The 21,032-nt window shown below is 55.0% G+C and overlaps 1 protein-coding gene across 1 annotated transcript; it reads left to right on the top strand.

The window, feature by feature from the left end:
- Nucleotides 1-3,957: 3,957 nt before the first annotated feature.
- RAB3D (RAB3D, member RAS oncogene family) lies at nt 3,958-20,399 on the top strand. The gene is made up of 5 exons (XM_073318488.1): nt 3,958-4,176; nt 12,629-12,856; nt 17,462-17,580; nt 18,868-18,992; nt 19,735-20,399. The coding sequence occupies exons 2-5, from the start codon at nt 12,629-12,631 to the stop codon at nt 19,920-19,922; spliced, it is 660 nt and encodes a 219-aa protein (XP_073174589.1). The 5' UTR covers nt 3,958-4,176; the 3' UTR covers nt 19,923-20,399.
- Nucleotides 20,400-21,032: the final 633 nt, after the last annotated feature.

Raw genomic sequence — 21,032 nt, 5'->3', positions numbered from 1 at the left:
CTGTTGCTCAGTGTGCTTTGGTCACACCAGGAGCCAGTTCCACACTAACTGGGGAGGCCCCCTGCACAGGCTGCAGAAGGGGCGGGGGGGTGAGAAAGGGGCCAACATCATTTGGTGTTGGTCCCAGAGACATCCCTACCAGTCATTCGGAGCAGAGGAGCTGGGCTGGAAAGAGATCTCCTGTCTTGGAAACACTTTCACGATAGCGGATAATTTCCCCGTCTCAAATCAGGACAAAAAGTTTAAATCTCCAAAAGTTTCACAGACGCTGGAAAGGAAAATTGCTTCGGGCCCATCCACCAGTTTCACATTGATCCTTTCAGAGCACTTTGACGTTAATTGTCTTCATTTCTTTCACTATCAGAGGCTCGTTCACCTGCACATCCATCAATGTGATATATGCCATCATGTGCCAGCAATGCCCCTCTGCCATGTACATTGGTCAAACTGGACAGTCTCTACGTAAAAGAATAAATGGACACAAATCAGATGTCAAGAATTATAACATTCATAAACCAGTCGGAGAACACTTCAATCTCTCTGGTCACGCAATCACAGACATGAAGGTCGCTATCTTAAAACAAAAAAACTTCAAATCCAGACTCCAGCGAGAAACTGCTGAATTGGAATTCATTTGCAAATTGGATACTATTACTTTAGGCTTAAATAGAGACTGGGAGTGGCTAAGTCATTATGCAAGGTAGCCTGTTTCCTCTTGTTTTTTCCTACCCCCCCCCCCCAGATGTTCTGGTTTAACTTGGATTTAAACTTGGAGAGTGGTCAGTTTGGATGAGCTATTACCAGCAGGAGAGTGAGTTTGTGTGTGTATGGGGGTGGGGGGGATGTGAGAAAACCTGGATTTGTGCAGGAAATAGCCCAACCTGATTATCATGCACATTGTGTAAAGAAAAGGAGGACTTGTGGCACCTTAGAGACTAACCAATTTATTAGAGCATGAGCTTTCGTGAGCTACAGCTCACTTCATCGGATGCATATCGTGGAAACTGCAGCAGGCTTTATATATACACAGAGAATATGAAACAATACCTCCTCCCACCCCACTGTCCTGCTGGTAATAGCTTATCTAAAGTGATTTCCAGCACAAATCCAGGTTTTCTCACCCTCCACCCCCCCACACAAATTCACTCTCCTGCTGGTGATAGCCCATCCAAAGTGACAACTCTTTACACAATGTGCATGGCAATCAAGCTGGGCTATTTCCTGCATAAATCCAGGTTCTCACATCCCCCCCACCCCCATACACACACAAACTCACTCTCCTGCTGGTAAAAGCTCATCCAAACTGACCACTCTCCAAGTTAAAATCCAAGTTAAACCAGAACATCTGGGGGGGGGGGGGTAGGAAAAAACAAGAGGAAACAGGCTACCTTGCATAATGACTTAGCCACTCCAAGTCTCTATTTAAGCCTAAATTAATAGTATCCAATTTGCAAATGAATTCCAATTCAGCAGTTTCTCGCTGGAGTCTGGATTTGAAGTTTTTTTGTTTTAAGATAGCGACCTTCATGTCTGTGATCGTGTGACCAGAGAGATTGAAGTGTTCTCCGACTGGTTTATGAATGTTATAATTCTTGACATCTGATTTGTGTCCATTTATTTTTTTACGTAGAGACTGTCCAGTTTGACCAATGTACATGGCAGAGGGGCATTGCTGGCACATGATGGCATATATCACATTGGTGGATGTGCAGGTGAACGAGCCTCTGATAGTGTGGCTGATGTTATTAGGCCCTGTGATGGTGTCCCCTGAATAGATATGTGGGCACAGTTGGCAACGGGCTTTGTTGCAAGGATAAGTTCCTGGGTTAGTGGTTCTGTTGTGTGGTATGTGGTTGTTGGTGAGTATTTGCTTCAGGTTGCGGGGCTGTCAAAGAGTTGTGTAAAGAGTTGTCACTTTGGATGGGCTATCACCAGCAGGAGAGTGAATTTGTGTGGGGGGGTGGAGGGTGAGAAAACCTGGATTTGTGCTGGAAATGGCCCAACCTGATGATCACTTTAGATAAGCTATTACCAGCAGGCCAGTGGGGTGGGAGGAGGTATTGTTTCATATTCTCTGTGTGTATATAAAGTCTGCTGCAGTTTCCACGGCATGCATCCGATGCAGTGAGCTGTAGCTCACGAAAGCTCATGCTCAAATAAATTGGTTAGTCTCTAAGGTGCCACAAGTACTCCTTTTCTTTTTGTGAATACAGACTAACACGGCTGTTACTCTGAAACCTTTCATTTCTTTGTACTCTGCTGTGCTTCAATTTCAAATCCAGCCATCGTTCTGAGCCACGAAACCAGAATTCTTGGTGGAAAATGCCAAAGAGGATGTTTTGCAATTTCAAAGCGTCGTGTTCCTCCAAAATTTGCCAAATCCAAAAAATGCATGAGTTTCCTGCAAGAAGTTTCAATTGCCTTGAATTTGATGCTTTCCAAGGGGCGGGGGTGGGGACAAACTTTTGCAGCTGTTCCCCACCCTCCAGGACTTAGACACTCCATGCAATGCGTGGAGCATCTGGGGACCCCTGGACTGGATCCATTAGTGCCTTCTGCCTCTGGGTGAGAATTTCCCCTACCAGGACCCAGCTGAGCTGACGAGTGGGCAGGAAGCTGCTAGCCCTTTAGAAAGGAGGTTAGGAGGAGTAGGGTGGGTCATGGGCAGGGGTTTGCAGGGACTGGGAGCTGGGAAGATCCAGGAGAGTGAGGGCAGCTTGCAAACGACATGGCCAATAAGGCCCCTGCGTTCTAGCTTTGTGCTCATGCCTTTGCATTGTGCAAGGTCGGTTCTGATGCAAGGATTTGTAATTCCTCATTGCTTGTTCTGAGAGCAAGCCTCTCTCCCCCCTTCATCTCACGTTGTTGACACAAGAGGTCCTTTTGCTGAGGCTAATAACCGCAGTGTATTGAAACAGGCTTCAAATGGTAAGCTAGCACTTTAAATTTGGGGTGGGGGGGCTTCCTGGTCCTGCTGGCAGACTGGGGCTCTGTAGGGAAGTGTGAAATCTGGGTCCCAGCTGTCAGTGTGCAGAGAGCCAGTTTAGAGTAAGGGGTGAGCCGGGCAGCAGGGAGCAGCCTGTTTTGTCTCTTTCTGTTTTTTTTTTTTTTTTTTTTGGTTCTTGTGTGTTGTCATTCTGAATGCTAAGAAATAAAGCCATGTTCCGTTGCAACAGCCCCGTGAGAGGATTTTACATTTTTGTCTAACTTCTCTATCTGTACGCCATGAACCTAACAATAACCATCAGAGCCGGTGGAAATAAGTTGGTTCAAAACTTTTTAAAAAGTTTATTTAGAGGGGAAATGCCTTTTTTCCCCAAAGCGGATCACAACTCAGGATCTCTGGCTGTAAATCCAGGTGTTTTGAAATTTCCAGCTGTCTTGAGTGGGAATGAGATTTAAACAAACCTAACTGAGCTAAAACTGTCCCTCTCGGTGTCCGGGCAGGAAGGGTGCCTCCAGCTCTGACAGGTGTTTAGCGTAACAATGTAGTGTAGTGTAACAATGGGCTAGATCCTCAGGTGGAGTAAACAGGCCTCACTCCAATGGAATGATGCTGATTTACATCAGCAGGGGATCCGGCCCCATTGACTCCAATGGAGCGATGCTGATTTACACCAGCTGGGGATCTGGCCCCATTGACTCCAATGGAGCAATGCTGATTTACTCCCGGTGGGGGTCTGGCCCTATTGACTTCAATGGAGCGACGCTGATTTTCACCAGCTGTGGATCTGGCCCCACTGACTCTAATGGAGTGATTCTGATTTACACCCGGTGGGGATACGGCCCCATTGACGCCAATGGAGCGATGCTGATTTACACCAGCGGGGGATCGGGCCCCCTGCGTCTTTCCCGAGATCCAGCCCCGTGCACCGGATCAGGCCCTCTGCAGAGCTGGGCCGGGGAATGCCTGTTTGCAAACCCGCCCCCACTCCGCTCGTCACGCCGGATCGCGCGGGGGGGGGACCTGCGCCAGGCTTGCCCCGGTGCAGCCACATCAGCCCAAGGAGATTGGCCGCTCAGATGCGGGAAGTCGATTGCTGAGGTCTGGGGCGAGACGCACCTTCCTCCCTCCGGCCTCAGCGCCGCAGATCCGGCTGCAGCAGAGAAGGGGGGCAGAGGGGGAACCAGCCCCACAGCGGCCCGCGAGTGGGAGATTCGCGCGCCCCTTCCAAGGTAACTTGGCAAGAGCCGGGTTTGGAGCGGCGTGGGGGGGGGGGGCTTCCCCGGGGCTCTGGGCGTTCGCAGGGGGGTGATTAGACGGGCGGGGGCTGCTGAATGCCCCCCCCCAGGCTGGTCTCATTGAACGGGCGATAGAAGCTTTTCCTTATTGTGGGAGTGGCCGGGAGCCTGGTCAGGGACCAGCAACCCCCTGCTCAGCACCATGGGGCCTGAGTAAGGTCCGGGGAGCGACGGGGGCTCGGGTCCCGGTTGGGGTCTGGGCAGCGGCGCGGCGGGGGCTGCCCGGGTCTCCGTTGAGACTTCCAGGTGCTACCGTCAGAGAAATGATAACGGGCTAGATTCTCAGTCGGCGTAAATTGGGATCACGCGTCTGTTCCTGGGGGCCATTCCACCCACAGCGGAGCCCCTTGGGAAACTCCTGGCCCTTAGCGGGTGCTGCGGCGGGCACTGAACCGAATTCTGATTCGGAAGATGCCTGGTTCAATCGCAGGGACTTTCCCAAGTCCGTTTTGTCCGGTAAGACTGCAGGAAGCTAGCAATAAAATAGCCCGGGTGACAGCTCGGGGGCTGGCAGGAAGCAGTCGCCTGGTTTCCAGCCAGGGATCAGCTGTGGGGGGACCAGAAGGGAACGGCTGCTCTCCTAACACCTGATTCAGGAGGTTTCCCGAGCCAGGGGCACCCTCGGTTCCTGGGTACACCTCAGGGCGGCTGTGTGTCTCCAGGGCACTTCACATCGGGTCTGAGGCTCTCAGGGTGACCAGCCTGGATCTGTGGGCCTGGCTGGGTTCTCGTTCACCCAAGGCCTGTGTGGGGGCAAGTGGACAGCGAGGGGGTCTGGTTCTACACTCTGATTCCTTTAAGGGTCCCCTCAAGATTCCCCCTCACCCCACCCCCATTGCAGGAGCGGTCTCTCTGACCCCTAAGGATCCTGCATCGGTCCTGCTCCCGGTGTAGGGGGCCGATGGGGGGCATGGCCAACACACCCTATGCTATTGTCTGCTTCCCAGGGGCGGAGCAGCAATTAGAGCAGCCCTGAGGCTGCTCTCACTGACACCAGGGCAGGGCCCAGAATACTGGCAAAGGAAGCTTACAGCCCCGGTCAGGCAGAGCTTGCACTGCATTGGTGCCTGCCCCAGGGATCGCACGGTCCACGTGCACCATTCACTCGTAGGGGAGGGGGCGGGGATTCCATGTCACAAAACAGGAGCCATTTGGAGAAGGGAAGGGGCGGGGAGAGGATGTTGATAATGGCCAGGGCATCAGCCTGGTAGGGCAGCTCCAATCTCTTGCAGAATTGAGGCCTCCCCTAGCCGGGGATTTCTCCCTGTGGGGTAGCTGCCCGCCCCTCATGGTGACAGGGCACCGATCATGCCGCACTCACCCCTGGGTGCTGTCCGCACCTGCAGCTGGATTCCCATTTTCACCAGCGTCAGACTGGGGGGAGGGCCCCATCCATGCCCCGCCCACAAACTAAGTTCTGCCTACCTGAGCCGCCGCCCAGCAGTGGATGGTGCTGTGGTTCCGGGTTCGATCCTGTTGCCCGCTGGGTCTCTGGGGCCAGGATCCCTCGCGGGGAGCGGGGCGGAAGGGGATCAGAGCAGCGTGGCCCATGGGCTCGGTTCTTTGATTTGTAGGGAAAGAATTAAGGGGTGGCCTCTCCCAAACTCCGCTCCCGTGCGGCACCAACATGAACTGTGGCTTGTGCAGGCCCCCATCACTGTGGTATCTGGGTGCCTCCCAATCTTTAGTGTATGTATCCTCCCAGCCCCCTCTGTGAGGCACGGCAGTGCTATTGTCCTCACGTTCCAGTTGGGGGAAACTGAGGCACGGAGCAGTGACTTGCCCAAGGTCACTCCTGACCCTCTGTGACCAAGCAGGGAAATGACCTCGGCTTTCCCAAGACAGGCTAGTGCACTAACTACTGGGCCGTCCTGCCTCCGTGCACCTCCCAGCCCCCGTTCTCACAGGAGGGACGTTACTGATGGCGGCCTTCAACCAGCCATCATGCGGGCCTCCGAGCCAGCGGCACCCTTCGCATCCCTGCGAGCGATCCTCCCGGACTCGCCCTTGCGAGGGATTCCCCTTTCTGAGGTTCCCCCACTCAGCGCAGCTGGTGAGGGGCTTGTTCCTATCAGTGAAAGCCGAGATCCTGGGGAACGAGCCAGCAGCCCCAGAGAGACACCAGGGGCCGGTAGTCACAGGGGCAGTTAGCCGCTGCTTCCCGGGCGCAAATCATGCCTACGCTCCGGGTAGCATCGTGCGTAGCTATGCAGGGAGCTGAGATCCTGAGATGCTGCAAGGTGTGTAAGTCTGAGGCCTTCTCTCGCTGGTGCTGTGTGTCTGGCTAGAAAACGGGCCGCGTATTTCCTCGCAGGCAGCAGCTTAAGAGATGCTAAAGAGGGTCTGAGTCGGAGGCCAAACGCCTGAGGACTCCCCTAAGCTCTTGTAGGTTTTGTGGCCCAGGGCCGGCTCTAGCCTATGGTGTGTCTCCGCCGAGATGCGATCTGAGCTGATGGGGGATAATCAGCCCCCGGATGCAGCGGGCATTGGTCGGTGTATTGGTCTGAGCTGATGCGCAAATGTCGGGTGCCTAGCAAGTGCCTCCTTCCCAGAGTGGGGGGCCCCTGAAGCCACCTGAAAATCTATGGGGGAGGAAGTTGAAGGGATGGGGGATGAGAATCCATCAGAGCCTGGACAGACCCTCCCAGAGTTAAAACGTGTCCTGCCCTGAAGACTCTGCCTCGTGTCCCTCCAGCCTTCCCCTCCGGTCAGGCTCACCTCTCAGCAGCTAGGAGCTGCGGTCTTCCCCCCCTCCCCCGTGAACTCCAGCTTCTGGTGCCCGCTTAAAATGGCCCCCCCCATGTGCACACAGTGCTTCGATCGGATACGATATCCTCGTTTCTTGTGTGGTGTCGCTGTGCATCGTGAAACGGCCGCCACGCCCCACCCTGGAGGCAGCTGCATCGCAGCGCGGGGTGAGGCATCCCTGTGTAAACAGCCACGGTGCCCTACCCCACGGCTGCTGCACTGTGGCTCTAGGTGAGGGATTCCTGTATAAACAGCTGCCACACCTCACCCCAGAAGTGGCTGCATTTCAGCACCAGGTGAGATCCCTGTCTATCATCAGCAGGGCATGGCTCAGCTCTCGGCTGTACAGGGTGCCTTCCAATCACACCCTCTTATGACCACCTGTAATGACACCCAGGCAGGTGGCTAATTCGAGCTGCGGTAGCCCCCAGCCCCTTCCTGTCTGGGTTGTGTCTCCATGCTCGCTGCCCCCAGGGGATTTGTGTGGAAGAGATGACACAGCAGCATTTGCAGGGGAGCAGTAGCCTGCAGGTTCTTGCCAAGAATAACAGATCTCTCCAGGTTTGGGGGCCGGGTTTGGGTGCTTGTTTTTTTTGGGTTTTCAGCTTGGCTGGCCTGGGTTTCATTTCCCAGCTGCTGGGCCCACCACGGCACTGCCCTGCCATGTTCTGTTGCCCCCAGCATCCCGGGCCCTGCCACTTTAACTCCATCAAGCTGCTGTCTCCTATTCTCAGTCATGCTCTGGCCCCTCTAGGCTGTGCAGAGGGGGAGGGAAAAGCCCCTCCTAGAATCACCCCTTTGGGCAGGGGCTCGGGGTGAAGGATTCCTGTAGGAGCAGCCCCTGTGGCTTACCCCAGAAGGGGCTGCATCTCGCTGCCGTGTGAGGGATCCCTGTATAAACATCTGCTATGCCCCTCCACCACTTCTGCCGTGGCAGAGGGGTCCCTCCCCTGGTGCAGAGATGCAGCCACCTCTGGGGTGGTGTGTTGGGGCTGTTCATGCAGGGATTCCTCACCCAGTGCTGAGTTGCATCGGTCCACTCCCAGCTCTGCCCTGCCCTGCCCCCTCCCAGGGACTGCCTCTCCCTGAGTCCTTACCCGCGGGGCCCTCAATCTCTGGGGGTGGGCAGGGTGCGTCTAGCTGTTACCGTAATACACCTAATAGTGCGAGGTGAGCGTGAAGCAGGATCATGGGGTGGCCTTGCAGAGCACCTGCGCCATGCATAAGGGGCGGCACAATGGTGCCTTGGACCGAGGCCGGCCAGCGCAGCCGGGACACGGTGGGTGACTCGCTCATGTACCAAGGGTGGGACCTCGGGCAAGGATCGGCCATGCAGGGCCTTAGAGGGGCATTGGCCCCTTCCTCTGGAGTACACCAGCTGACGCCAGGTTATGCCAGCGGGGCAGCTGGCCCCAGCAGCTTGTCTTCGCTCTGCCTGGGCTCCCTCTGGTTGTAAATTGCAGGGAGCGGCCCCTATTACAGCTGTAAATAAACAAGCCCTTCGCCTTGCAAAATCAACATTTATAAAGGGCCAGATCCCGGCTGGTGTAAACGGGCCCAGTGGCGCAACGCTGATCTACACCAGCTGGGGGTCTGGCCTAGAGGCTTCACAGCCTGATGCGAGACCGGAGCGGGATACACTCCCTGGTGGAGAGAGGGACTCTGCAGCCCTCCTGGGGATGACTGTGTCCTGTCCCCCCCGCAATCCCTTTCCTGTTAGCTCTTGCCCCAGAGTCTCCACCTGGCAGGGCAGAGAGCCCAGGCTGTGAGTCAGGGCCCTGCACCAGGGCCTCTGCAGTCGGATCCAGCCGCAGTTAGTCATTCTCCTTCGGTTTGCTCTGGTCGTTGGCACAAGATTCCTGGCTTGCGTCTGCCCTGGCCGTGCTCATGCCTTGGCACGGGATGGCCGTGTGCCAGCTCCCGGCAGGGCCATCCCTCCCTTGCACTGCTGCGTGCCCGTGCCCATCCAGCGCATACCCCTCTGTGGGCTGCTCCATGCCAGTGCCCATCTGCCCTGCCCATCCATCCGATACCCCTCCACTCCCTCCTGCCTTCCATTCCCCCTTGCAGGCCAGCTCCCACCCCTGACCCAAGAACCCTGAGGAGAGCGCTACTCCGGGAGAGTTCATCGCTTCAGATGGAACGAGCTCGGTGATGAGTCCCAGGGCTCCCCCTGCCTCAGTTTCCCCCGGCAGCATTGCCTTCATGCACAGCAGGATGGAGACAACCATGCCATGATGCCCTAGCGTGAAGCCAGGGTCTTAAAACAGCAGTGATTGGACAAGCAGTCTACCAATAAGAACTCTTGCCGCCAATCTCCCTCCAACCCATGACACTGTGGCATGCAAATTAGCGGTGGAAGATGGGCGGGGATTGGTTAAGCTACCTCTGATGTCATAACGGCCCTGCTGAGCCTGTTATAATGAGCGTTCTTACATGCAACGATTAACAACTTTGCTTAATTGCAACCTAATTGCTTCAGGTACAGCCTGGGCGCAAGCTCCCAGGATGGGACATTCGAGGGGGTCTGCGTTACCCAGGGGTTAAGATCGCCGAGGACCCAGTTTTAGATTAATTCTAGCTCCTAAATTAGTTAACGAATTTCCTTGCGAATTCTCAGGCAGTTCGCTCTGTCCCCGGAGAGTGGGGGCTGTACGTGTGGGGAGGATACTCTGGATTTTTGTCAGATGAAATGAAGAGAGTCGGATCCCAGCTTCAAGGGCAACATGCAACTCGGTTTTAACGCTGGCATCACGACTGTTAGGTGTATGAAGGTAGCACATAGAATCCTGACTGAGATCAGGGCCCTTATTGTCCTGGGCACTATATAGACCCTGAGCAAAATCAGCAGCCCGACGGAGATTGAGGGGGACCCCCCCCCATGCTGGGCGGTGCATAGACACTTAGCCAGACAGTCCTTGTCCCAAAGAGTTCACTGTCTGAACAAAGAAAGGACAAGAGGAGAAACTGAGGCACAAAAAGGGGACGTGTCTCACCCCAGGTCCCTGGCAGAGCTGGGAATAGAGCCCAGCTGCCCTGGGCCTCACCCTAGTGTCCTCTCCCTGGCACCATGCGGCAGCTCTCGGAGGGCAGAGCCCAGTGGCTGTCAGGACAAGCTGGTTACTTGGCTTGACTGGCCCGGAGCCACAGGGATCCGAACTGGTCGGGCTGGTTGGGTTGGAGGCCCTGGCGAAGAGGCAGCTGTTCTAGCCTGCTGGCACGGGGGCGGGGAGCGTGACTCACTGAGCCCTGGCGAGAGCGGTTACAAAGCCAGTCTTGCTGGCTCCCGCCTGGCAGCGTTTAACCCTGTCTGCGAGCTGTGGGAGGCATGGGGCATTTCGGTTCCATCTGTGTGTCGCGTGAGGCCACCACTAGAGCGCTGGATCCGAAGCAGGGACGGACATTACGGTAGCACCCAGAGACCCTAACTGAGAGTGGGCGCTGCACGGACCCCCACCAGGATCGGGCCCCCAGCATGCACCGGGGGCTGTGCAGGCCGCCTCTGAGATCAGGCCCCCCCAGCACATGCCGGGGGGTGTACACACACGTGCTGTGGAAGCCGTGAGCTTAACTCCATTGCCTGGTTGTCGGAGGATTACAACTCCCAAGAAGCAGCCACATAACCTTATTAGTGAGCGGAGTGCGGCATCATGGGAGTGGCCGACCCTGGTGCATCATGGGCGACGTAGTCCAAGTGATGACCCGGGCCCTGGAATAGAACCAGGGCAGGAGTCGCCGCACTACAGCTCCCCTGAGGCACTGCGATGGCGCTTGCCAACAGAAGTCTCCTGGGCTCCGGGCATTCTGGTTTGTGGTGGAAAAATCCAGTTTTTCTGCAGAAAGCAGATGCTTTTCCGGACAAATTTCATTCAGTCGAAAAACTCCAGTTTCCCCTCAGAAAACAGCTTGTGTGGATAGTATTCAACGGGCCCCACTCAGCCCCCACCTTGGCACTTGTGCTTGCTCTGAAAAATGCCAGCAACTCGCCCCTGGTCTCACCCAGTGGCAGAAGCAGGATTCGAACCCAGATCTCCTGAAGCCTAGGACCTTCACCCCACGCCCGCCATTCTTCTCTCGGAGCCTCCCTGCCCTGCCTCCGGGAGTGAATGTCTTCCCTTCTCCCTCTAGGTAAACAGGTTTTGATTTTGGTTTGGTTTGAAGTAGGGGTGAGAAGCAAAAGCCACAGTTCCTGTCACTTCCCAGTTAGCAAACAGCTGTGTTTGAGCTTAGACAGCCTCCTACGCCCACCCCGCCCTGGTCAGGTGTGACACATCCCAGCCTGAGGGGCAGGTCAATCCTGCCCAGCATAGAAGGATTGTCTCTGCCGGAGGGGAAGGGCCACGCAGGGAGCACCAGGAAACGGGCACCTGAGCAAATCCCTGAGCAGCTGAGTGAAATTCTCCGGCCTGGGCTGTGCCAGAGCTCGGACAAGGGCACTGCAATGGGGAGGCAGGATGGCTCAGTGGTTAGGGCGCTAGCTTGGGAGAGCTGCATTCAAGGTAGGGCTTAGAAGCCGCCAAGAAGGTCAGGATCCAGTTGTGCTGGTTGCTGCATGAATACAATCCCTGAGCAAATTAATTAGCCTGTTATGTCTTTGTGCAGGACCGGAGACGCTGGGACTCTTGGGTACTACTGTAATACACATAATAAACAATGTACAGCGCCTGGCACAATGGGGTCCTGGACCATGGTTGGGGTTCTTGGGTGCTACTGTAATATACCTAATAAATAACGTACAGCACCTGGCACAGTGGGTGTCCTGGGCCATGGCTGGGGCTCTTATTTGCATCGCGAGAGCACCCGACATATGAGACAGCGGGTGTGAAGGAAAACTGAGGCACAGAGCAGGGAAGTGACTTGCCCGAGGTCACTCAGCAGGTCTGAGCTGGGAGAAGAACCTGGGAGTCATTATTTATTAAGTGTATTATGGTAGCGCCTAGGAGCCCCGGTCACAGGCCCATTGTGCTCGGTGCTGTACAAATCCAGAACAGAGAGACTGGCCCTGCCCCCAAGGGCTTGACAATCTACTCCTCCAAAGATCCAGTGACGATCTGTATGTTATTGGTGGTAAATGACTCTTCTGGGCTGGGATCTCTGCTGATCGCCACTTATTGGCTGCTCCCAGAAAGGGTTCTCCAAAGGAGGAGGAACTGGGATCCCTTTTTTTTTTTTCTCCCCTCAAACACCCGTAATCAGGGTCACATCCTCTCTTTTGGAAACCTCACAAATGCTGCGTGTCCTAGCCGGCCTGGGAGAGGAATGATCGCAGGGCTTTTCTTAGCCTTGTGGCTGGCTGGGGTTTTCTGTAGGAGGCTGGAAAGCAAGGCAGAATGGCTTGTTCAAAGGCACAGAGTAAAGTCCTTGGCGAAGCTGGGAATGAGACCCAGGAGTCCTGGCTCCCAGCCCCCCCAACTCTAACCAGTAGACCCCACTCCCCTTCCGAGCTGGGAATGAGACCCAGAAGTCCTGGCTCCCAGCTCCCCAGCTCTAACCACTAGACCCCACTCCCCTCCCAGAGCCAGGAGAGAACCCAGGAGTCCTGGCTCCCTGCCTGCCCCTGCTCTAACCACTAGACCCCCCACCTGGAGCTGGGAGTAGAACCCCCCTGCCCTGCTGATGCCCCCTCTCTGCCCCCCAGATGGCGTCCGCCAACGACACCCGGCAGGCCCAGAAAGATGCCGCCGACCAGAACTTTGACTACATGTTCAAGCTGCTGATCATCGGGAACAGCAGCGTGGGGAAGACGTCCTTCCTGTTCCGCTACGCCGACGACTCCTTCACCTCGGCCTTTGTCAGCACCGTGGGCATCGACTTCAAGGTGAAGACGGTCTATAGGAACGAGAAGAGGGTCAAGCTGCAGATCTGGGTGAGCGCCAGGGAGGGGAGGGAAGTGGGGACCCTGGAGGGGAGTGAGGGAGGCCCGGGGGAGCCCAGCGGGCCAGTTTGTCTCTTGGGGGCGGGACTGTCTCTTTGTGCTGTGTTTAGTACAGCACCTAGCACATGGCGTCCTGGGCCACGCCTGGGACTCCCAATGTTACCGTAGTACTGATGGTAGGTAAGGAGGATAAGCCGCGGCCCCGTGCTTATCGATCAGGGGCCTCAGGCCAGAAGAGATCCAGCATCCTGTATATTCCACCGTCGGCGCCAGACACTGGGGAGAGACAGAGGCGTCCAACCCACCCGGCTGCCCCTAGCTGGGCAATACTATACCTCAGATGAATTCCTCCTGACCCCGAGCCAGGGATTGGCCTGTGTCCTGAAGCATGAGGGTTGACAGCCCTTTTCCTTTCAATCCTCGCCCGGTGCTGACCCTTCAGTACCAGAATCCTGGGACTTCTGGCCCCATGCGGGGCGTACTCCTTCCCCCCAGCACCCTGTTCTGTACAGCCCCCCCATGCCAGACTCCAGCCCTGAGCCCCCACTGCCCAGGGGGCGACGGCTTGGAGGCCTGGCAGTTGGAGAGGCTCTGCCCTGCGTGGTGGGGTATTGGGCCAGCTCCCCCCACAGGGAGTGAATAAGAACTTGGTAGCTCCCAGCATTTGTGTGTAGCAAATGGGCGTGAAATAGGCACACTTCCTACCCGGGTGGGGGGGGGGGGTGTTGCCGTAATCACTGGAGTACTGCAACGCTTCCTTTTTAGAACTTCATTCTCTCTTCTGTTGGGGGAAGCCGTTCCGTGCAGCAAACTGCGGCCCTACAAAGAGAAGACCCCACCTCCCCACCCTGAGCCAGCCATTCCCCCGCCCTGGGGCTGGATCACAGCTGGCGCCCCCTGGAGGGGAAAGGCCCTGTGCCCCATTCCACACACCCCTGAGCCAGCCAGTCCCCCCCATCCCCCGGGGCCAGATCAGAGCCGGTGCCCCCTGGAGGGGAAAGACCCTATGCCCCATTCCCAGCCCCCCTGAGGCAGCCAGTCCCCTGCCCTGGGGCCAGATCAGAGCTGGCGCCCCCTGGAGGGGAAAGGCCCCGTGACTCATTCTGTGGAGAACGACACTTTTTAAGACTTTTTATTTCTTGGATGCCACGTGACACAGGCCCCGGCCCCCAGCTGGTGTGACTCAGCCTCGCTTTGTTGGGGTCCGTGGAACTAGGTCACTTTACACCTGCTGGAGATCTGGCCCGTTGACTCCACTGGCTCTGTGGCCGAGTGGGGATCGGGCCCACCTCATGTCGAGGCCCCAGGGGCCGCTCAGTCCCAGCTGGCGGGACCGGATCAGCTCGTTCTTTCCCTGTTCTTTCCATGGCCGGCAGCTGTGGCGAAGTCACTAAGTGCAGCCGGATCCCCCGGTGCTGCGGGTAAACATCCCTCCCCACGCGGCAGCTGCAGCTGTCACTGGCTTTCGCGGGGAGGGAGGGGGGTCGGAGTCTCTTTGCTCCCGAAGGCCTCTGGCAGTCACCATGGTAATGGCACCAGCCTGCGTGTGCTTTGGCTCGGGCAGCAGCTGGCGTTACCTTGACTCTGGTAAATGCCACTGGGCACCATCATGCAAACTCTCCACCCAAAACAGATTATTTCCCTCCCGCCCCCAAATCCTCTGGGGTCTCCCCCACCAGCCTGGGGACTGAGAGACCCAATCTGTCCCCCTTTTTTTTTAGTCTGTGGAACTCATTCCCACTGATTTTTCCATGGTGGGAACTTCACCGGCCTCCTAATGCCACCCCTGAACTATGTCTGCCTCCTCATTTACCCTCTGTCAATGCAGTTAGCCTGTGGAACTCACTGCCACAAGATACCACTTTTGGAGAAAGGCTGCCTGGCCAGATGGAGTCCTGCTCCGGTGATTTCTCAGGCTGAGCTGTCTCTGCAGACGCTGTGGCTTGAATCTTTGCAGGCCATAACTCCACAGACTCCAGTCAGCTGGGAATTTGGCCCAGTGTGTTTTTTCCACTGCAACCTCTTGCCCCACTGTGGGGGTGGGAGAGACCCGGAGGAGCAGTGTTAGCAAATGGAAGCCCTCTCTGGGCGCTGACCTGACCACTAGGAGGGATGGGTGATTTAGATCAGGGGCACGTGTAGGAGCCGGTGCTTAAACTCTTTGGCTTGGCTTTGCTGGAGTCACTCCCCTGCTTAATTAGATCTGAAGCTCTTTGGGGAAGGGTCCATCTGTTTGTTCAGTGGATGTACAGTGCCCGGCGCATGGGCTCCTGGGCTGGATGGGTACGCCTCATAAATAAGTATTTACACCTGTGCTTCGCTGTAAGGGGACATGGCTGAAAGGAGAGGGGTTAATTCAAACGAGGATGGACAGATGCCTTCCTGCCACCTCCCAAAAGGATCAGTGGAAGTGTCTCCGACTCTCTACAACCTCTGCCTGACCCTCCAAAAAAAAGAGAGCTTAATAAATATGTGTATTATGATAGCACCTAGCAGCCCCAGTGATGGCCCAGGACTCCATTGCACTGGGCCCTGTCCATTATTAGCAAAAAGAACAGGAGGACTTGTGGTATCTTAGAGACTAACAAATTTATTAGAGCATAAGCTTTCCTGGGCTACAGCCCACTTCATTGGATGCATAGAAAGGAACATATAGTAAGAAGACAGATACGTACAGAGAAGGTGGAAATTGCCCTACAAACTGTCAGAGGCTAATTAATTAAGATGAGCTGTTATCAGCAGGAGAAAAAAACTTGTGTAGTGATCATCAAGACGGTCCATTCAGATAGTTGGCAAGAAGGTGTGAGGATACTTAACGTGGGGAGATAGATTCAATATGTGGAATGACCCAGCCACTCCCAGTCTGTATTCAAACCCAAGTTAAAGGTATCTAGTCTGCATATTTCCACCTTCTCTGTATGTGTATGTATCTATCTTCTTACTATATGTTCCATTCGATGCATCCAGTGAAGTGGGCTATAGCCCAGGAAAGCTTATGCTCCAATAAATTTGTTCGTCTCTAAGATGCCACAAGTCCTCCTGTTCTTTTTGCGGATACAGACTAACCCGGCTGCTACTCTGAAACTGTACATTATTAGGTGTATTACAGTACCACCAAGGAGCCCCAGCCATGGACCGGAACCCAATTACAGTAGGTGCTGTACATTATTTGTCAGGTGTATTACGGTAGAACCTAGGAGCCCCAGTCATGTGGCCCAGAACCCCATTGCACTGGGTGCTGTACATTATTAGGTGTCAGAGTAACAGCCGTGTTAGTCTGTATTCGCAAAAAGAAAAGGAGTACTTACGGTAGCACCTAGTAGCCCCAGCCGTGGCCCAGAACCCCATGGCGCTGGGTGCTGCATGAACACAGAACAAAAAGACGGTCCCTGCCCCAGGGAGCTGATCCTCTAAATTCGATTAATTTAACTGAGATTAGTTTAAAACCTAGTGTTTATCCCATCACCTAGCAATGAGTTCCATAGGCTAAAACCTGCTCTGTCCTCCCATCGGTTCGAAGGCCAGCTCTCCATTCCAGATGTCCGCCGGCAGAGCTCTGCTAGTCAATGCCTGGTAGACGGGTGATGTCTGGCCGACCCAGCAGAAACCCTCGTGGAGACGCGGTTATACCAGCCGAGCGTTGCTTTTGCTGGGCTCGTTGATTTCGGTCAGGTGGGCTGGAATGAGCGATCCTGGTGGAGCACCCAGCTTTACTGGGATAAGCCGGGTCCCCGCAAGGAGTCCTTTGTGGCTGGGGGTAGCTACGCTGGCAAAGCACTCTTCAGAGAGATCGGGCCTCAATCCACTCCCTTTCATCCCCATCCAGCCTTATGCAGCGGGCGGGCTAGAATCCCACCCTGTCTCTTCCGTGTGCCGTCTGCTTTCCCTCACCCCTCCATGCGTCCCCTCCTTGACCACCCCACCCAGGCAAGCCCCCGCTCTTTGCTCGCTCTCCATACGGCAGATATGGGACCGTCCGGCTCGCCAGTGTTTCATTGTTATCAGCAGCCCATTCAAATTTCCATTGGGCCCCTTTTTATTAATCGATTTTTTTTCTAATTACACGCAAACAATGCATCTTACGTGCGTCTGAGCTGTCATGGAAACTGGCCCCAGTTCCTGGTACCAGTCTGACGCTTCCAGGCCTTTTAATGAAAAGATCCTTCTGTCACGGCCCTCTGTGCGCTCTCTGGTCTCCACAGTAACAGGCCCATTTCTGGTCTCCGCGCTCTGGAGAATCAATAAGAGCCGTACAAGGCCAAGCAGATAGGGACTAGCTGACATTTCTCACCCTCCCACAATGCACCGCTTCACCTGATTCACAGCCCCTAACTGGAGCAGCCCTGCGGACACCTGGGGAGAGATGGGCCCTGCCCCAGGGAGCGTGCAGCCCAAAGAAAGGGTTATCCCTTGTTTTACAGATGGGGAAACTGAGGCATGGGAGGGAGGGAGTCTGTGGCAGGAAGTGAGGGGGAGCATTAACCCCAAGCCTCCCACAGCGCTAGCTCCGAATTGAAATCTTCCCCTGTGCAGCTGGGGATCTTGCAAAGCAGTAGCTCTTATTTGTGTGTGTTGTGGGGTCGGGATTGTTTAAAGGACACTGCAGGGCAGGAGAGATACCGGACAATCACGACGGCTTATTACCGAGGAGCCATGGGCTTCCTGTTGATGTACGACATCGCCAACCAGGATTCCTTCAACGCCGTGCAGGACTGGTAAGAGACCCCATGTTCCCTTGCGTTGTACCATGAGAGCCAGTCGTGTCCAGGGCTGACTGAAAATACAGGCACTAGAGGGCCCCTGTTTAGGGCCCCTGGCTCCCTGGGGGTCAGAGAGATTGAGGTCAAGTTCTCCGTGGGGGAAAATTAGCTCTCTGACTGGTGCTGGTGGTGAAGAAAAGCTTGAGCCGAGCAAAACTGACGTCTGCCTGAGTCTGCCGAGAGCCTGAGTTGATAGCTCAAAGAGGGTGGAGTTGCCTGAGTGTAACTGATGCAGCCAAGCTGCCTACGTCTGCAGAAAGCAAACTGTGTGTGAGTGGGGGAGGGGATATGGCCCCCCTCAATCCCCCCCTCCCCGGGGAGGGCCCTGCCTCCATTGGAAACTCCTGATGAGGTTGCAGCGTTCACGTTCCTTAAAGACGTGGCACGATGTGGAGGGGGCCATCTGTAAAGGCTCATTGGATTTTTAAAATCTTTTATGGGGGGCAGGGCGGTTTCGGGGAGGGAAGAGGCAGGTCACTGCACTGAACAATGGGGAAACCCCGGAGGGGGGGGGTCTAGTGGTTACAGCTGGGGAGGTTGGGAGTCGAGGGTCGTGGGTTCTGTTCTGGGAGGGGAGCCCTCGGATGGCTGCTTTCACTCGCACAAAGCCCACTGGGTGCCATTTTTTCCTGGGACTGAATTTAACACCACGGAGCACTGATGGATGCACTTTCCCTCCAAAGATCTCAGAGTGCTTTACAGACGGGGGTCGATATTTAGTAGTGGTATGATTCCTGTTTCACAGAAGGGGAAACTGAGACGCAAAGTAGCAGAGACAGCCAAAGTAGTCATCTTTTCCACCCCCTCCTCTCTAACCACTAATCCCTCTCCCCTCCTAAACCTGGGGATAGGCAGAACCTCGGAGTCCTCACTCTCAGCCCCCCAGCTCGAACCACTAGACCCCAAAGCCCTCCCAGGGCTGGGGATAGAACCCAGGAGTCCTGACTTCAAAAGGATAGTAAACAATGTGAGTTGGGAGGGTAGGGAGGAGTGGGGGAAGGATGTGTTCAATCCCTCCCATGGAAGAGCCTATATGTAGTTCAAATTCATGGTGTGGGGCTCATGTTCCTTTAAGACAGGGGTAGTGCGGGTCCACAGCAATAAAAAACACATTGGATTTGTAATCGTTATCTTTTATAAGGGAGGAAGGAGTCCTCGTGGGGTGGGGTGCAGGTGATTGACAGCGGGGTGGGTGTGGCTTGTAAGCAAGGCCCGAATTCAATTCCCACCCCCGCTCCATAGGGCGACTCAAATCAAGACCTACTCTTGGGATAATGCCCAGGTGATCCTGGTGGGGAACAAGTGTGACCTGGAGGACGACCGAGTGGTGGCCACGGAGGATGGCAAGCGGCTGGCTGATGAGCTAGGTAGGTGCCCCGCAGTGAGCAGGGCGTCGGCTGGAGATCCTGGAACGGATTTTCCGGTTTGTCGACAATTCTAAAGACACCGGAATTAACTTTCGTTGGGGGGCGGGTCAACGGTTTTCAAAATGTTCAGCAAGCTGAAACCGACTTAGCTTCGACTTGAGGCAGAAGGTTTGAATTGGAGCATTTTTAACCTCTTTTGTTTCATTTTAAAGAATATGATTGAAGGACATTTTGAGATGAAAAACTAAAACCTTTTTGAATTTTTTCTCCCCCCAAAATTTTTTCTTTTGTTTTTGGGGGGGTTGTTTGGTTTGGGTTTTCTTCCTCCCTCCAACTGCAACAATTTGGCAAAACCAAATTCCCATTAAAATCAGCGTTCGATAGGCACCTAAATAAGGTCCATCTAGCCCAGTGTCCTGTGTTCTGACAGTGGCCAGTGCCAGGTGCTCCAGAGGGAATAAACAGAACAGGGAATCATCAAGTGGTTCATCCCCTGTTGCCCATGTCCCTAGCCTCTGTTTGCCAGAAGCTGGGAACCGTTCCTGCCCATCCTGGCTAATAGTCATTAATGGATCTATCCTCCATGAACTTATCTAGTCTTGGACCCGTTATAGTCATGGCCTTCACAACATCCTCTGGCAAGGAGTTCCACAGGTTGACTCTGTGTTGTGTGTACTTTCAGTCACCAACACATGATTTTTCTCCTCCTTCTGTTCTTTCTCCTTCCCTCCTTCCCTCCCAGGGTTTGAATTCTTCGAAGCCAGCGCCAAGGACAACATCAACGTCAAGCAGGTCTTTGAGCGCCTGGTGGACATTATCTGCGAGAAGATGAACGAGAGCCTGGACACCAACCCCACCCTCGTCAGCAACAGCAAGAACGGGGCCCTGACCGAGACTCCGCCCCCGCAGTCCAGCAGCTGCTCTTGCTAGATAACAGACCCCCCCCACCGCCGCAGCGGTCACATTGATGTCATAGATAAATAGGATGGGACGTTATGGGGAGAGGCACATCTCTTGGGCTGCTGCCCCAATGTTTTTCTATTTGCCTATGACAACAATGCAGTGGAGTCGCCCTCCCTTTCCTTATCCCCAATCCACGGTTCGTCCGTCCCGGCAATCATGGCCAGCTGAGGGATGAGGAACATGAGCCCATCCACCAGACCTCAGAGGTGGTGGGGCAGGCTCAGGCCCCCCACAGCTGATGCAAATTGGCCTGACTTCCTTTGACTTTGATGGCACTGACGTGGGTGCTACGGATCCAATGGGGGTTCGATGCCTCAGCAGATCCTCGCTGTCTTCGGAGCATGTATGATATTAACCAAGCTCTAGGTGCAGCTTTGCAAAAGGCTGGGGCATCGAACCCCCATGTAGATCTGTGACAACCGCTCTGTGTTTGTAAGGGGATGGAGAGGGGTGCCCGGGGGGAGGGGGAGGAAGATGTGGGGTGGTTTCCTGCACAGGGTTTGCTGCACGTTGGTGTGAGGGACATTAATCCTCATGCTGGAAAACAGGTGGTGGGAGAGGGGGGAGATCCATTTTCATCTCAATTTTCCACTGAAAATTTCAGGTTTTTCCCAGGGAAAATTTGTGTCCTGAACATCTTTGACCAAAAGTCGGAGCAACTTTGATTCTGAAATGCCTCCTGGGTGTTGTAGTCCGGGTGCCTCGTGCTCCTGCTCTTTTCTGTAGACTGGACTTCTTGGTCAGACTACATCTCCCATGATGCACCACACTCTGGCCCTGGTGCAGCATGGGAGACGTAGTCCAACTAAGGAACCTGGCTCATATTGGAGAATGGGAGCTCGAGGCCAATGAACTACAACTCCCATGAGGCACCACTGCAGCATTTCCAAAGCAACTCAACCCCAAATGACGGCTTCCCATAGAGTCACACACTCTGTAAATGGCATGGGGTCCCTAGTGCACTCCCCTACCTGGTGCATTTGTTTGCACTAGTGTCAAATGCTCCTGTGCGGGGGTTGCAGTGAAAATGACAACACAAGGCACTGGAGAGTCGGGCCCTCTCTTTGTTTTCTTTCC

Source organism: Lepidochelys kempii, chromosome 20 (genome assembly GCF_965140265.1).
Source record: "Lepidochelys kempii isolate rLepKem1 chromosome 20, rLepKem1.hap2, whole genome shotgun sequence".
Classification (NCBI taxonomy): Eukaryota; Metazoa; Chordata; order Testudines; family Cheloniidae; genus Lepidochelys; species Lepidochelys kempii.
The sequence above is the reverse complement of the archived record's forward strand: the minus strand, read 5'-3'. Positions and strand labels throughout refer to the sequence as shown.